This window comes from Ambystoma mexicanum, chromosome 9, assembly GCF_040938575.1.
Source record: "Ambystoma mexicanum isolate Mex_15411 chromosome 9, UKY_AmexF1_1, whole genome shotgun sequence".
Lineage (NCBI taxonomy): Eukaryota > Metazoa > Chordata > Amphibia > Caudata > Ambystomatidae > Ambystoma > Ambystoma mexicanum.
Genome location: NC_090931.1, coordinates 1,297,561,717 through 1,297,580,078, shown reverse-complemented (window position 1 = coordinate 1,297,580,078; position 18,362 = coordinate 1,297,561,717). Strand labels below are relative to the sequence as shown.

Here is an 18,362-nt window from a genome sequence, read left to right as displayed (position 1 = left end):
CGGAAACTAACGAATTCAGTACATAGTACATAGTTCAGTGCACTTAATGTGTTGTCATTAGACTGGTCCCTCTCTTCAACACTTTCCCCCTGGGTGTCACTTGAGTCTAGGGCTGGTGGTACTTCTGCTGGAGCTTTTTCCTGTAATGGGCCAGCGAGCTCTAGGTTAATATCTGTGCCGGACAGATTAAGTTTACTTAACATATGATCACTTGTATCCAGATCCAGAACAGGCCTAGCAGGCTCATTAGACCCTTTGTGATTTCTAATGGGGCTTGAGGACATGTCAATGTCTCTGTTCATTTCTGATACATACGACTGTTTCCTTTCTCCAAAGTGCTCATCAACATTTTTTTTTAATTTTAGTTGTAGTTATTGTAAATTCAAGCCCCTTTTTCCAATTGTCTGCCAGAGTAGATTCTGCTTTCTGCCCCCCAAAGGCTCTTACTGGTGTAGAAAGGGGGCACAGTGATGGGTCTGCATGCACTTGGTCCTGAAGCTAAAGAGCCCCCACTGCAGGAAACGGGACCTTCCTGCTTACTTCCAAAGGCCCTCTCTCACTATGTACAAGAGGGCTACTAGGCGTTTTAGGCTCCTCCCATTATGGGGCTCTCGGGTCATCCTGGAGCAAATTGCTCCGCAGCTTCATTGTCCTATGAGATACTGACTTTGGACAAAATATAGGATGGTTCATTCACTCTGGGACAAAAAAAAAGAAAAGGGACTGTGTAGCTCAAAGGAAAAATGCCGACAGATGCCACACGGAGTCCAGGTGGGCCTCTTTCGCAGAGGCGAACTCCCACTCTGGCCCCCAACACGGGGGACTAAAAAGAATAAAGACCCGTGCGGCTCAAAGGCCAAATTCCCGCAGTCACCACATGGGTTTCAAACCAACACCGCTGTTCACGAAGGCAAGCCTTTGGTTTGTTTGTTTCCTTGTTTCCTTCATGCAGGGATCCCAGCTGACAGAGATCTGAGTGGCTCAAAGGCAAGAAGCCCGCAGTTGCCGCACAGCTCTCAGGCAGAAAGGCCCCTGTGCACTCAGGCAATGGTGATGAATTGTTCAGATTATTGAACAGCCTCGACTACCAGGTTTCCAATTATCTGGATTGACGGGCTGGGCTACGATAGCTGAAACAGCCGTAACAGCAGCAGCCCAAACAGCCCCAGCCCAGACGATCAATTTACTCAAATTCAAAATGCTCGAATTGCTCAGGACAGTTTACTTAGAGCAGTGTGTAGGTTTTCCGTGCATTTGCTGTGCGTTTGCCGTGCGTTTGCCCACCGCAACTTCAGAAGTTTGATTTCTCAACAGCCGCAATCCGACAACTCAGCTCAGCTCGACTTAATTCAGCGATAACGAGCAGTTTCTGAGCGCGCTCGATCTACAAAACCTCACCTTACCAAGCGTGACCGCAGACAGCGCTGAAAATGCTTGCAGAGTGCAGAAATACGAACGGGTGTGTACCCGACAACTGACACCCAGCACCCGGCACTCAGCTCAGCTTCGGCTTCGGCTTCGGTTCCAGCTATGTCGGCCCGCGCCGGTCCTCACTGCTGCCTGGACTTTAGAGGAAAGGACCTGTCAGATCGTCAAGCCGCACCAGTCTTGCTGCTCTACTGCTCTCTACTGCTCGGAGTTCTCACACTGGCTGCTTCCGACAATCGCCGAAAATGGTCAATTCTCATTTCCCCAAGCCCTGCCAACCTTCTTCCCACTTCCCTCCCCCTCCCACCCTCCATCCCATCCAGGTGCTCTGATTAGGCCTTCAGCCTACCTGGAAACCCCTTGTGGGGTTAGTTAGGCCACATAGTGCACCAGAGGCATTGCCCAGCTGCGTGCAGTGATCCCAGTGAGTGCCTTCCTTCTGCCCACTGCCCCCGTCCAGCACTTTTCACCTAGCAATTTATCTGCATTTTAACATCCAATCCAGGGTATCTGATTGGGCCTTCAGCCCTACTTCAGACACACCTCCCAAGGCAGCCTCTGCATCACATTTAGATAGATTTGTGAAGATTCGCCATCCCGATGAACCATGGGAGTACCCAATGCACTAACCACCCCTCTCCTGCTCCATTCCTACACACCTCCCTTGTAAAATACACGCATTGGCTATCCAACCCGCACAAACACACACCCTACATACCCACACCCACATACAACAATAACCCAGGCACTGGACCTTACCCCTACGGACACAACAAGCCAGTCCACACAACCATAACCTTAAAATACCAGCCAATGTAACACCTAAAACACACAACCAACATAACAGACATTCACACTTAACAAACAACCCAGGCACTGGATCTCTCCCTTACTGATACAAAAACCAGTGCACTCAACCACAACCTTAAATACCAGACAATTTATACATAAAACACACACCCAACATAAGAGACATTCACTTACGACAAACACCCAAGGCATTGGGCCTCACCCTTACGGATAGAACAAGCCAGTGCATACAATCAACCCATCCGCAACCCAACACACACAGATGCCAGTTTCTCCTGGTTCTGGACCCATCCTATCCCGCTACCCTTACTAACCAACCTCATCCTCTTTCTTGCAGAGCCACGTGAGCGCCTGGAGACTGCCCCTGGGTGGTAGAGGTGCACGGTATAAATCAACATAACATAACATTTTCACCCCCAGGGTCAGGATCCAAAACCGAAGGCCTTCTCCTAGCCCCCTGGGAGGTGGATATATGGGGAAAAGAGATGAGGACACCCTCAGATTTCTCACATGCTGTTCCCCTCTGCGGGGTGGATCTGGATGTTTCACAGGGAAAGCGTGACAGGAAGTTGACATTTCCCTGTTCTTTGCCCTTCCTGTGCTCCACAGTGAAACAATAAGGTTGCAGATCCAAAACCCACTGCATAACTCGTGGATTGGATTATTTTCTTTGGCTAAGCCATACCAGGAGTGAATGGTCAGTGACAAGTCTACATTTCTGATCCAACAAATAATACTTTAAGTGGATGATAGCCCATTTGAGCTCAATGACCAAATCGATTTTCTGTCTGGGGAAAGGTTTCCTACTCATGTAGAATATTAGATGTTTCAGTCCGTCATGATTTTGAGAAAGGACAGCTCCTAATCCCGCTAGAGAGGCGTCTGTCTGCAGAATTAATTCCTCCAAAAAATCTGCTATTTTAAGTATGGGACTATGGCAGTGGGCCTCTTAAGCTGAAGTAACATTTTTGATCTTCTTCATTCCACTTGATCCTGTGGGCTCGGCATTCTTTAGTTTGTCCGTAACGCTGGATAAATTGGGGATATATTTACAGTAATATCCAATTAGTCCTAAGAAAGCCCTAATATTTTTGTTTGTTTTAGGGGGAGGGGTGCCATTTCCAATTAAAATAAAAAAAAGTATTTGACTGCAGATTGGGCCAGCTTGCATTTCTCCTCATATCAGTATAAAGGTGATACATTGATCCTCCCAGGTCTTACTGTGAATCACAATGTTGTCAATATATGCCCCACAAAAGTCAGAGTAAGGTCGTGAAATTTTGTCATCAACCGTTGGAATGTTGCAGGGGCTCCATGTACCCCAAACGGGAGGTCTTTAAAATGGAACAGGCCTAGGGGTGTGGCAAAGGCAGTCTTTCTTTATCTGGACTATATATTGGACTCTATCAATAGCCTTTTGTAAGGTCTATGGTGGAGAGATAGGTGGAGATACCAGGTTGATCAATAAGGTCATCAATACAATGCATCAGGTAAGCACAAAGGCTCATATGGCGTTGACCTTTCAGAAGTCAATACAAAACCTCCACCTTCCATCGGGTTTAGCAACTAATACGATGGGGGAGGGCCAGGGACTAGTAGATGGTTCAATGATATTCGCTTCCAGCATTTGCTGGACTTCCTGAATGATGGTCACTTTCCTTGCCCCAAGTAATCTATAAGGTTTAAGGTGTACAACCTTGCCCTCAGGGGTGCGGATATGGTGATAAAACCTTTCACTCTCCCTGGCTCCTCTATAAACAAGTCTGTAAAGTGAAAGAGTACCTCATAGAGATCTTGTTTTTGGTTATTACTGATTTCAGGAGGAATAAGTACTTTGTTATTCGAGTCATCAGGTAATAAACATGACAAAATGGTGATAGTAGCCTCTGTTGGGTTTTCCTTCCACTCTTTCAGGAGATGTATGTGATATACCTGAGTTTTTAATCGGCGGTCAGTTTAGGAAATTGTATAGTTACATGTCCTGTCTGTTCTAGCACCTCATACGGTCCATGCCATTCAGATATTCATTTATTTTCAGAAGTTGGCAGTAAGACTAATACTTTTTGTCCTATTAAGAAAGATTGAAAGGCGACCTTCTGATTTTATGAGGTTTTTCTACTGTTCATGTGCCTTGGCCATATGTGTTTGGACTAAAGATCTTACCACTGTCATATGTGCTTTAAGACGATTTGTGGTTTGGTAAAGTGGGATTGGGGCTTCCTGCCTTTCCTCCCAGGTTTCTCTTAACATATCCAGGATGTCTCGAGGTTATTGCCCATACAGCAATTCAAAGGGAGAGAATCCTGTAGAGGCCTGCAGGTACTTTCTAACAGCAAATAAAGCCCAAGGTATCATTTGGTCCCAATTTCTTCCATCTTCTTCCACTAACTTCTGTGATATTGTCTTCAGTGTTTTGTTAAACCGTTCTACAAGGCCATCTGTTTGGAGATGGTATACTAAAGTTCTAAGGGTGGAAATATATAATAGTTGTTTCACTTCCCCCATAGGTTAGAACCCTGATCGATTAAGATTTCTTTGGGAAACCCTCAAAAAGAAGGGGAGTAGGTGTTTCAGGATCTGTTGGGTGGTATTGGCTCTAAGGGGACCGGGTTCTGGATATCTAGTGGCATAGTCTACTATGACCTGAATATACTTATTCCCTAACGTTGATGTTTCCAGGGGACCTATAACATCCATGCTGATTCTTGAAAATGTAACCTCAATTATATTATTGGGAGTGGTTGCAAGGGTATGGGAGGTGGCATATGGGCACTGTTTTTCGACATATTGCACAGGATTGTAAGGTCTTTATATCTGCATGAATCCCTGGCCAATTGTATTTGTTGAGAATTTCGGCCTGGGTTTTCATCTGCCCTAAGTGACCACCTGTCAGATGGGAGTGGACTATTTCCAGGACAACCTGCTTGTGTCTTTTGTGTATAACTGTGTTCTGGCCAGGCCCTCTGGATTGGTGTCTCCCCTATACATCAACTCATGATTCAAAAAGAAAAGGGTCCTCCTTTATCACAGCCCTTTTGTCTGGGGTGATTTGTAGAAAGGCCTCAGCTAATAGTGGGTCATTCCTTTGGTCAAAGGCCAGGTCGGGAAGAGTTTCTAGTTCTTCTTCCATGACCCTTTGGGGCTTGGGATTTTGCGGCGTCTCAGGTGCTTTATCAGCTTCCCCAAAGTCTCGGGTACCTTGTTCTGTTACGTTTGTCCCAGCCTCTTTCTTTACCGTAGGAAATATTACCTTTTCCAGCCCCTTCCTCAAGCAATTCTGTACCCTGGATGGATCTGGGAGGAATCTTTCACATGGTGTTGTAGTAAAACCTTTAGATCTCTCCTTAAGTCTGGATCTGTAAACCCGGCTAGCACATCAATCCCAAATGTCCATGCTAACCCAGTTTGGGAGCCAAAATTATGTAGGTATGTAGGGAGTGGAATTAAGACTAGGTCAGTGGGTATCAATCTTCTATCACCTGGAGGGATCATTTCTTCCCTACAACTTCAGAAATCAAAATCAATGGAGCCTTTAGTGGCTACTGAGGGTTTTGATGCGCTGGAATGTAAGTTCTCAAACTTGAGGGTTCCCATAACTTGTATCGGTTGAGCCATATCCCAACCCTGACACCATTTGTTGAAGGCATCATCAAATAGGGAAAGCCAACAAAAATCAAGTTTGGGTTTACAAACTTTTATTCACTATAGAAAGGGTTGGAAAAAGGCCTATCTTGCCTTGGGCTAAGGTGGGATTTCCCTATCGAATAGAAACTAATGATAGTCTGCAGCAGGAAGTTCAATCAAAACAACCATCTGTGTCCAAATCCTATGCTTGTTCTCACACCTATTTATATACACTGTGTGGGATTCTCTATTGCCCTTATTTTCCCATAGACATTGATACATAAACACACCACTCTGGTACTGAGATGAAGAAGAGGACTGAAGAGGTATAAAGGTGGAACAAACAGACAAGTCCTTCTAATAGCTTTGGAGTCGGGCAATTTGAATTATTTACCCACAACTGAGGTCACTTAACACTCCTAACGGACATAAAAGGCTTAGCCACCTATAGCAGAACAGAGAAAGTAGGAAGCAGCTGGCAAGGAGGGAGCTGTTAGAAAACGTTCTGTGGTTGATGTACATCACCACAACCTCAAATAAACCTGATCGTGGTATCAGTCTCATGAAAGAAGACTCATTGATTATAACAAATGGACTAAACCTTAATTCAACAAAATTGGAAATTATGATTTGTGGCACTACCTCAACAGTGCATCAAACCACAGGTCTGAAGAACGCAGCTTATTAAAACCTTGAACTCTTCATAGACCGCTCTTCATAGACAGTGCCCTCACACTGGAACACCTTTAAAAGCCATTGTAAAAAGTAGTTTCTGCCAACTTCAAACTATCTGGCACCTCATGTATGAACTCACTTTCTGGCACAGAACCAAGGCTGTCATTGCACTCATACTATCCAACCTCATATACGCCAACACCTGTCTGTAGGCATGCCGGAACGCATACTAAACATATTAGAAAGAGACTAAATGATGGCGCTAGACTCCTCCAAAGACTCTCTAAAGATGGGAACATGGAACACATAACCCAGCCCTCTGAAGGATCCACTGGATCTCTGAAAAATATAGGCTACAATTAATAACACCCTGTATCCCTGAACATGTCCTCCACAGCAGGGTCCAAGAGATGGTCAAATAGAAAATCATCCACTACAAGCCAACCGGAACACTTTGATCTAGCAAATCACCCATGACAAACTTCAACCTTAAAAAACACACAGGATGCCGTTAGTATTTCTATCCTCCTTTCTTTGGAACACAATACCAAATCCTCTTCACGCAAAGTATGAACTCCTAGTCCTCAGAACATTACCCAATACCTGACTATTCACAAGACTACGACTAAAACAAGAAAGGCACATTGCAAAATCCACAGCTGTCAAAACAAACTTGAGCAATCTCAACCAATCTCCATCCAGAACTCTGACCCTCAAAAGCTGTGCAAACTATCAGATAAATATGTATGGACATACTAGAACAAAAGTGAAGCACTTAGACAATTACAACATAAAAACGATCACCTCTAAGAAGCTACCAGATAAGACTAAGACCACCAACATGGCAAGCCAGGAATTTGAGAGATGTGACCCTTTCTGTTCAGCCTCAACAGCACATGCTGTTTTCCTGCTTACAATGTGTCGTCTAAGAAAATAAGGAGATGAGATTCAGTCCATGTTAGGCAGAATCACATGCAGTACCCTTTAGGAACAACACACACAATTAAGGCTAAAAGTGTCAGTACAATTTCACCTTTGGTACAAGCCTGTACTAGAATGGAAATATCCGGAATAGGCAGATATTTGTTATCATGTATGTCTGCAATAATTTTTTGTACATTACTTGTGTGCTCATCCACAGCGAATGGATCATTAGTAATGTTCTCGTTCGCTTTTTTTATGGAACACACTTCTTTGGTGTCCGTTACACCTAACTGGCTTTCTGGTACCAGTTTTAGTCCAGCAATGCCCTTCATTTCTTCCGTGTGAAGATACATCGATAGAAATGATGTCTTCCCATTTAACGAGTTAACCGGACTATTATCATTTTTTATTTTTTTTTGCATTTTTTGGGGATTCTATCGTGGGAAGCATTTTTGAAGGACACTCCTTCCTCTTTTTCCCATTTCTCAATGTAGAATCCATTATTCGTGTGCAGTAAAACTTAACACACAGTTAACAATACCTTGTGGGCCACGCTAGAATCACTACCCTCTTTCCCTCTAAGCGTGCATAAAATAGAATGACAAAACTGATCACAGACTTCACAAATCATGATAGAGAAACTGCCCCACCACTCACAAGAATTATACCAACAGATCAGAGCGACACCACGCACCCGCACGCTCACCGCGAACAGCAAACAGTACTTCACTGTACTTCCCGGTCCCACGGGTCTTAAAGGAACACAGCCCACGTCACAGAAACAAGGGGGCGGGGCTGCCTGCAGAGGTAACACCCTACGGGAAAAGAAATAATACCAATCAATGAGGGGCTAGTCAACTGTTTTTGTAGTCATTAGGTGGACAGGACTACACTATAACATTAGCGTGTACGTGGCCATTCTCAGCACAGCACAATACACCTGCAAAATGCAGACGTCTGCAAAATAAACACAACGTGCATAAAGCGCACTATACAAGGAGTGACGAAAGACAAGGCAGTCTTTAAATGTGCTCGCGCACACATTATGAATAAAGAGTCACCTCGGTTTCAACCTCCGAGTCAGGCAGCGAGTGCAACGTATTAAGACCTCCTCCAGATGCCACGTAAGGCAAGATTCTCCTCGGCTACCACAGCCAGGTAGACACACGACTCCAGCAGCGTACTCCCCCAGCAAACAGTACTTCACTGTACTTCCCGGTGCGCGTGCGGGTGCGCTGGTGCCACAGGTCTTAAAGGAACACAGCCCACGTCACAGAAACAAGGGGGTGGGGCCGCCTGCAGAGGTAACACCCTCGGTTTCAACCTCCGAGTCAGGCAACGAGTGCAACGTATTAAGACGTCCTCTAGACGCCACGTAAGGCAAGATTCTCCTCGGCGACCACAGCCAGGTAGACACATGACTCCAGCAGCGTACTCCCCCAGCAAACAGTACTTCACTGTACTTCCCGGTGCTTCACTCTCCTCTTCCTCTTGAGCTGAAGCTAGAAGCAAAGCTCCTACTTCTGGTCTTGAGACATATGCTTTTAGACCGTTGGTGTGAAAGACTCTGGGAGCCTCCTTAGGATTGCCTAAGTCAACCAGATAGTTGACCTCTCCAAGTTTGCACATAACCTTGAAGGGTCCTATCAACTTGTCCTGTAAGGCCCTCTGCCTTGTAGGAACCATAAATAGAACTTGCTGGTCTTGAGTAAACTCAACCATGTTGGCCTTCTGGTCATGCCAATGCTTCACCAGAGCCTGACCTGCTTTCAAGTTATCTGATGCTTTTGCCATCATGTGTGACATTCTCCTCCGGAGACCTATCACATAGTCATTGACTCTCACTGGCTTGGGGGAAGGAGCACTTTCCAACCCCTCCTTAATCAGGGCCAAGGGGCCTCTAACTAGATGGCCATATAGAAGCTCATAGGGACTAAATCCAACTCCCTCATGAGGGACTGCTCTATAAGCAAATAGAAGGCATGGCAGTAGAAGGTCCCACTTTCTCCTAAGGGGTTCCTCTAAAGCACCTATCATGCTCTTCATTGTACGGTTGAACCTCTCCACCAACCAATTTGTCTGTGGATGGTAGGCAGTTGAGAACTTGTAAGTTACTCCACAGTTTTTCCACATGACCTGCATGTAGTGGGACGTAAAATTGGACCCCCTGTCAGAGATAACTTCCTTAGGAAAACCTACTCTGGAAGAAATACCAAGTAGGGCCTTAGCAACAGCCTTAGCCGTAACAGTCCTCATACGTATTGCTTCAGGATACCTAGTAAGATGGTCTACTACAACCAGGATAAACCTGTTTCCTGAAGAGGTTGGAGGGTCTGAGGGACCAACAATGTCAATTCCTACCCTCTCAAAAGGGACTCCCACCACTGGGAGAGGCACCAAAGGTACCACATTCTTGGCTCCACTCTTGCCAGAGGTTTGGCAAGTGTGACAGCTCCTACAGAACTTATCTACATCAGACCCCAACTTAGGCCAGTAGGAATATAAGGAGAGCCTTTCCTTGGTCTTCTTGAAAGTCACCAGCCAAAGGTATCTCATGGGCTAACTGTAGGAACTGGAGTCTGCTTTCTAGAGGCACTACACGTCTTCTGTAGTCCCCTGGGATAGACTCAGTCGGTTCACTGTAGAAGAGGCCATCTTCCCAGTACAACCTATGCTTCCCTGGCTCTTGCCCATCCAGCTGGGAAGCTGCCTGTTGGCGAAGACCTTCAAGAGCAGGACACTCTCTTTGACCTCTGCTGAAGTCTGCCCTACAGGGACCACCTTCTGCCAGTAATTACTGCAGCTCTAGATGGTCTGCAGGATCCAGATCTCCAACTGGAGCAAGGTCCTCTTCCAGCTCTGATTCCTCAGCAGCTGATTCAACCACACAAGGTTGTTCCACACACTCAGCCTCAGCTGGTGGAGGAGTCACAGGTGTGACTTTGGACACTCCTCTCGGGGATATCCTTGTTGGTAGCACAGGAGTGCTGGCTGTTTTCTTCCTGGAGGTTTTAGATTTCCCCTTTTCCTCCTTTCTCTTAGAGATTGCAGTCAGTAAGTATGTGGACTGGGGGTTATAGTTTCCTCTATAATATCCCCTGGAGAGCCCTTTAAGGTACTCTCTCTGGCCTTCCTAGTCTGCTCCTGTTTCCTTTTTCTGGGAGGCCTGGGGGTGCTTGATACAACTCTAAGAGTTTTTAAGTCATTCCCCAACAGGACTCTCCCAGGTACTTCACTCTGCACACTTACAGGTATCTGACAGTCATGTCATTGCACTGGATGAGACCTGGTAACTGTGGAAGCATTTGGACAGGGCCTCCAGCAAGCTTAGTGAGGTATTTGGGTGCCTTAGCAACATCCTCTACCTTGAAAAAAGATGAATCAACTACAGTAATGCTGGCACCAGTGTCCCTGATGTCAGGGGTCTCCTGACCATTCACAAGAACACTGTCTTTGTAATACTCTTTAGTATTATCTGGAATGGAATTGTAGACATCTAAGTTCTGTTGTTCCCACAGAACCAGGGAAATAAACACTGGCTGAGACTTTCATGGGTTCCTCAACCAGTAAGTGAATGTTTCCACTTGCCATTGGTACTTCATCCTCTGGAGAGAAGGCTAAGGAGACAGTGTGGATCCCTGAAGGTTTACCCTTACATCTGGGATCCCCTTTCACATGGTCAGTTGACCCACAAGCATAACATTTTCCAAATGTCTTTATGAATGGGGTTTGTTGTGACCTCCTTCTGGTTTAGCACCAGGAGGTACACTAGCATGATTTAGTTTCCCTTGTGGCTTACCCTTGTTATGTTTGGGGCCCTCTTTTGGAGTGGAGGTATTAGAATACTCTTTGTTGTCTTTCATGTGCTGCTTTCCCCCATCCTTCTTCTGAGTTGCCTCCTTGTGAGTAGCCCTGTTGGCAACCCACAAGTCAGCAGCCCATGCTAACTTCTTTGGATCAATTTCCTTAGAGTCAGCCAAGTGCTGTCTCAACTCAGGAGAGCAGGCATCATAAATAGATCCCAACATAAACAGATTTCTCATACCTTCATAAGTGTTCACTTTGTAACCCTTAACCCACCCATTTAAGTTTTTCAAACAGTCACACACCCAGGTAACCCAAGGGGTATCATCATGCTTTTTAGGGGTTCTAAACCTCTAAAGATACTGGGGAGGGGTCATCCCAAACCTAACTATTAAAGCTAGTTTCACACTTTCATACCCCATTCTATTAACTTCTCCCATTTCCATTACAACATCAGATGCCACAAGGGGTAGCCTAGAAAAGAGCCAAGGAATCAACTGATTCCCTGTAATGTTCTGAATCCCATGGTTATATTCAAAAGTTGCCAGCCAATCCAAAATATCAAGCTTAACCTCATACTTACTTACTGCATCTTTGGGCATGCTAGGCCTCTTAGGACTGGAAGACCTAGAAGACTCTGAGAGAGAACCATTCTCAAGAGACAACTTTTTCATTTCAAGTGCATGATTCAACTCCATTTCTCTGAGATTAAGTTCTTGATGCTTACTTTCAGTTTGGGCTATGAGCAGGTAGAGGTACACCAGGGCCTACATTTTGAGACTCTTCTGCCTCATCTAACTCATTAATAACATTGGAGTTGGTCTCTGAAACATTATCATCCTCATCATCATTTTGCACATTTGCTGCAGGGGTAGGTGTTTCAGACCCACCCCTCAGACTTTGGTATTCCAACAACTCTTCTATCAATTCAACCTTTTTGCCTTTTACAGTTAGATTCCTAGCTTTACACATTTCTCTCAATTGATCAACTGTTAAAGTGACTACGGTCTTCTGTCTGCAGCTATCAATATCAGACATGATAAAACAATTGCTTCTCTAGTGGTGCTTAGCCTTAGGAAGGTTATTTGAACAAAGGTAAGAGCAGCACTCTCAATGTAACAACTATACTTTATCCTCACCACTGTACACCAGTGTTAGGCAGAATCACATGCAGTACCCTTTGGGAACACTACAAACAATTAAGACTACAAGTGTCAGTACAGTTTCACCTTTGGTACAACCCTGTACTACACAGTAATGTGGTAGCAGTGGCTGAGCAGCCAGACTTATCTCAAGAGTAAAGTGAGCAGTATAAGAGGTTACACAAAGGACTAGCAGTCACAGTGATTCAAACAAACACTTACTCAAGGTTTCTTGGTAAAAGAATATACATTTATTTACACAGTCATTTGGAAAACATTCCACTTGCAAGAGCAGCTCAATATCACAATCTAATATATTACAATACACAACCAATCAGTTTCTGAACAAGTTCAGCTCCCCTGAAGTGGGAGCAAAATGACACTTCAGTTACTTTGAAAAGGGGTAAAAGACAAGGTTATAAGAATCAAAATCACAAATTCTTTCAGAGGTAGGGCAAATAGTTTCAGTTCACTACAACCAGCAAATCAATTCAATTGGCCTGGGCCAAAGTCAATGGTTCAGAGTCTTGTATAGCATAGCACAGTTCTGGTAGTAAACGGTTAAGGTTTTGCCACGGTTTTTAGAAGTAGTTGGTCAGACGAAAGGTTAGATGTTGGTTTAGGGAAGGACAAGCCTTCCAAGTTGTGAAAGTTTCACAAACTTTCACCGTGGCCGAACAGAGTTCTGCACCACACTTGCACAGTACCTTTAAGTGAATAAGAGCTGTAGCTGAGGCAGTTGTTCCTGGCAGTTCCTGCAGATCTCGCTGTTCCTGAGCTTCAGTCGTGGGGACAAGAAGGAGGACATCGGGAGGTTCCTGCACTGCCCAGGAAAGAGGCCACAAGCTTGGCAAAACATCGGTTTAATGTGTGAGTGCCTTAAAGACCACAAACTGGTATCCTTCCCACTGGCTATACGGTTTTCAACAGCACTCTGAAGAACATTCGACCAGTATAGGGACGGTGTCCAGGTGACTTGCGAGTTGGTTGCTCCCACCAAACTCAAGGTAAGAAGTTAACCTTGAAGAGCTTCTCTGTCGAGGGAGTTTCGGGCAATTCGGACCTGCAGCAGGGCTTCACCGGTGGACCAGGAGTTGCAGCTGTCATCTTCCTTCAGCTTGTCTTCGGTTCTTTCATTCCAGTGGTCGACTCTGCTTTCCAAGTCCCAGAGGCCTGCTTTTAAACAGTTTTCCCCCATTAATTCCAGCCTGGCTGTCACTCACACAGTAGGGTGGCTGTCCTTGCCGGACAGCCAGCCGGCCAGTTGCGCCAGAGTGCATTTAGGTCTCCTAGGAGAGTAAGCACAGGGAGTTTCGGGCACCTCCCTCACATCCTGTCCACCCCAGATACTCAGGCGCCAGAGGAGGGCTTCAGCACTGAAGCCCGCCAAAGGCCAACGAACAAAGGAACCAAACCTAGTTTGGTGCGCAGAGTTAAACACAAGAAGGACCTTTCCTAAAAGAAACAGGGAAAAAAGTCGACCAGAGTCTGTTTTTACAGATAGGTCTTGGGCACCATATAGGAAAACATGGCTGACCCGATTTTTAGCTACCGGTGTTCGCGGTCGGGAAAAATCATGGTAGTTTGTTTAAAACCACTGCCACCAGCTATTTCAAGTAGAAAAGAGTAACATTTGACTGTTTCATGAGTGTTTAGACTCAGGGGATCCTAGGTAACCCCTCCAGCACTCTATAGGAAGATAGTGTTTGCTGGGTCTGTAAATTTAAAAAGACTAGTAAAGTCAATTTAACTTTACATGCTCTGGGAGACAGTAGTCAGTCCCAGAGAAGGTATTTAAACTTTGGGGAGTCTGAAAGACACCCTTGTGCCACTGCACTGAAGGTGCTGTGTGACACACAAGAAAAAGATGATGCCTATGGAGTTGTTTTAAACTCCATATCCAAAGAACACAAAAGTAAAACACACATCAAAATACATGAAAAAGTGGGAAAAAAGGCTCACACTCTTTCCAGGTAAAAATACAAATCCTAGAAATCCAGCAAAGTTGCTGGGGGTCTCAAAAGGTAAGGGGAATAAGCACATTCTTGAGAATTCTCCCTAACAGTCAAGTCATTCTTCCCTCCTCTTGCTCATCAATCATGAAAGTCAGATATCACACCACAATTGCCATACAATGGAACCCGCAAGATTAAGAATGAACCCCTGGTAGACAGCAGCACAACAAAGCCTCCACTCCTAGGTCAACAGCAGAATGTAACTCAAACGTTTCAGTGTATCACTTAACTCGAATCACAGAATTCTCAATTATTTCCTAAATCTTCATACCTTCCCCGAACTAACTAACACACTCCATATCTAATATACCTTTACATATGCACAGACCACCATAGACATGACCCCTTCATGGCTACTAACACCAGATTATCTTTGTCAGAGTAGTACAGAGGTAAGTGCATTAAAAAACACTTTTCTAGCTCTATCACCCACAGTCCCATATCAGCGGCTAACCCTGTGTACCAGTACTGTCATCCAATGGATATTAGCATCTATTTCCAGACATTACACATACAAAGGTGTCAATACCTTTAACCACATAGAGCAGTACTTGCTCTCAGGAAATAGGTATATACGGCCTGCACTCACCAACACTAGCCCCTCTGCCCCACTAATGTCCCAACAGCTATCTGGTTTTGCTTAGCCATAATCAGTGAGGCCACCAAAATAGCAGAAGTGCGCATTAAAAGACTACTGTATGTCCCATTACAGTGCTATTTGTGTTTTCATATATTACCTGGTGTTGTTCCTTTGCTTGAAGTAGCTGTAGTGGTCGATTCTGCAAGAGATAGAAATCAACTTTAAATTGTAATTCTTTCCATATTCAACTCAAGATCAATATAACCGCTGGTACACATGTAAAATAGTGATAAGGTATGCACCAAAGGAAGTTTCTGCTTCAATTAATTTGAGGTTGTCAACCTGCATATGTGTATTCTGATTCTAGAATGAGAAAAGAATAGTTAGCTGCTTCCTGGCTTGTTTACTGCTCAGTAATCCCAATACAAAAAATACCAGTACTTATATCAGGCAGAAATAGGGTTCTTTTAAATTGAAAACAGCATGAAAGTGTAAAGCTTCAGCTGTGCATCTGGACCTTTTGAATCTTGAAGGAGTGTGACATCAGATGTTTTTTATAAGTGGCAACATTGCAATCAATTGCGGTAAACTCTTTTTCCAGAGGGTGTTAAAAGTTGGTTGAAAAGTATACAAATTTAGTCTTCCTTCAAAGTGAAATCAAAAGATGGGCTTAAGCCCCGTCGAGCTATCTACGACAATACTAAATAAAAAATAGTTCCATTTTCAACCTGCCTTATTCTAACTTTGGGGGTTGGCTAGCACTGGTCAAAGTGAAGTGACCACAGCCCAATGTCACCAAAATTAACACATACAAATGCAATGACCACTTGCGCCACACCCACTCAAATTAAAGATATTAACTTCAATATCATAGTGACCCCATGATAGCACCAGTCAATTTCTGAAAGGATCAATTCACATTATCTTTTACTGGACAGCCAACACGTGTTTTTTGACCTTATTCAATAAGGTCATTACAGCAGGCTTTTTAGGCCCTCTCACCTCCTAGGTGTCTTAAACGTGACGTTCCCCGTGCAAACACATGTTTCAACTGTATTCAACAAGGTCTTCCTCAGGGCTGTGATACCACAACACAATCAATTTTACATAGTTTACTTTAAGAATTGAACACAAACGTATGAATATTTGGGTGCATAGCCCCACATTGCATAAAAACATTTGATAAATACAAAATGAGTCAGAAAACATATTAGCATCCAACATAAACAAAGGTGGGAACAGGGGAAAAAAAGGGGGGGGGGGGTCAGAAAAACTAAAATGTAAGGGTGATTTTAGTTAGTATCTTTCTATAAAACATATCCGGTTTATAGTATTGCAAAGAATACAAAGAGATCCTAGTGGTGGTGATAGATATGGTATGATATGATAGGATATGGCATTGATAATGCGCCTATACACAAGTGTTTCAAGGCGCGACGAGGCAAGGGAGGGGGAACAGAGGGAAGACAGACAACGATCCTACTAGGCCAGGTGTCGTTCAGATCGCGCAAGTGCATGGGATGGGGTAGTGCGAAAGTGCGGGGGGAAGGGGAGGGGACAGTGGAGTACATAATAGAATAAATAACAGTAAGTAAAAGTATGGCCAGCAGGTCGCAAGTGCAAAGGTAAGTGCAGACAACAGGTGTCAAGTGCTGGTAGTGGGACTGTAGGGATACAGAAACAGTCCCCAAGGGCGGGGGTTGCCAGGAAGGCAGTGCAGGTGTGCGATAGGCAGGGGAGCGGACCTGGGCCCGAGATCAGAAGGTGGCCAAGTAGCCAGTGCAGTTTCAGTTTCGGCCAGAAGTCAGCAGGGGAGAGGAGGAGAAAAAGCAGAAGCAAAGAGAAAGGTTTTGAGGAGCTTCCGGAACAGGAGATGATTCTCATCAAGTTTCAGGGAGGCAGGGAGGCTGTTCCATAGGGAGACCCCAGCCGAGGAAACAGATCTACCGCCAACTCGTTGCTTGGAGATGCAACTGACCCTGAGGGAGTTGGAGGCGAATGAGTGAAGAGCTCGAGATGGAAGATATTTAGGAAGAAAGAGTTGAAGGTATTGAGACCCCAGACCCCAGAAGGCCTTGTGGACAATGCAGAGGGTTTTGAACTTAATCCTCGCAGCCACTGGGAGCCAATGGAGAGATTTCCATCCAGGAGAGATACGATCCCTGGGCTTGAGGCCAAGGACAAGTCTTACAGTCCTGTTCTGGATGAGTTGCAGAGGGTGAGGGTAGAAGCAGGCAGATTTAGAAAGAGGCTGTTGCAGTAGTCCAGCCTGGAGAGAACCAGAGCTCTGGAGACAATGAGCTTCTGGGGGAAGGAGAGGAAAGGAAGAATACATCTGAGGAGGTGCAGCTGATAGTGTGAATTCTTAGAGACGTCAGAAATGTGAGGAGAGAACGAGAGTGTGGAGTCAAAGATGACCCAGTGGTTCTTAGCCTCACAGGTGGGAGCAGGAAGAGGGCCAAGAGAGGCCGGCCAGAGAGTGGCAGGAAAGGAGAGAGTGGGTGTGCCGATGAGGAGAATCTCAGTCTTGCTGGCATTAAGGCAGAGATCATTGGTGGCACACAACTCCTGGATGGCGGACCGACAGTCAGAGATGAGAGAGGGTGAAGAGGTGACTTAGGGTAGCCTGAACATTAGCCGAGTGTCATCCTCATAGCACTGGAAGTTGGGGCAGAGCGCGCCAATGCGGTAGGCAAGAAGTGCCAGGTATTGCGTGAAAAGCCAGGGAGAGAGGCTAGACCCCTCGGGAACACCACAGGTAGAGATAGAGATGGAGGAGACGAAGGACCCAAGTTGAACCTGGGAGGGACGATCAGAGAGGAAAGAAGTCAGCCACGCCAGGGCCTGACAGGTGATACCCAGGTTATCGCGGAGACGGTTGAGCAGGATGGCATGGTTGACCATGTCAAAGGCAGAAGAAGAGATTAAGTAAGATGAGAACACAGGGGGTGTTGGAATCAAGGTTGGAGAGCAGGTCTACAGAGAAAAGACTCTTCAACAGATGGAGGCAAAATTAATTTGCAAACACAGAACTGTGCATAAAGGGTTACATACAGACCACGAGATGGGAGTCGTTCTATAAAAATTGATTATGAGGTATTGGAGATGAGACCTGAGGTGTTCAGTAGCAGGATTGTCTTATAAGAAAGAATGGATGTTAGGACTCATTTGGTTGTTATGTAATGAATGTTGTAATGCCTTGGCATAAGGAAAGAGTATGATGGTCTCAGGACATGACCTTTTAGAACATCTGAGAGTGATGTGAAGGTAATAAATGTATATGTTCAAGAAAGATCTTGCTAAAGAGCAAAGCATACATTTTTGGTACTTTGATAGGCATATGTAATTTGCTTACCAAAG

General features: G+C 45.0%; 1 protein-coding gene across 11 annotated transcripts in view; it reads right to left on the bottom strand.

The window, feature by feature from the left end:
- Positions 1–18,362, bottom strand: part of MUC13 (mucin 13, cell surface associated) — a 449,549-nt gene that overhangs the window by 282,091 nt on the left and 149,096 nt on the right. For all 11 annotated transcript variants that reach the window (XM_069616647.1, XM_069616650.1, XM_069616649.1 and 8 more), the window contains one exon: positions 15,160–15,201. In XM_069616647.1, the coding sequence (XP_069472748.1) occupies positions 15,160–15,201 (42 nt within the window). The remainder of the gene's footprint in view (positions 1–15,159; positions 15,202–18,362) is intronic.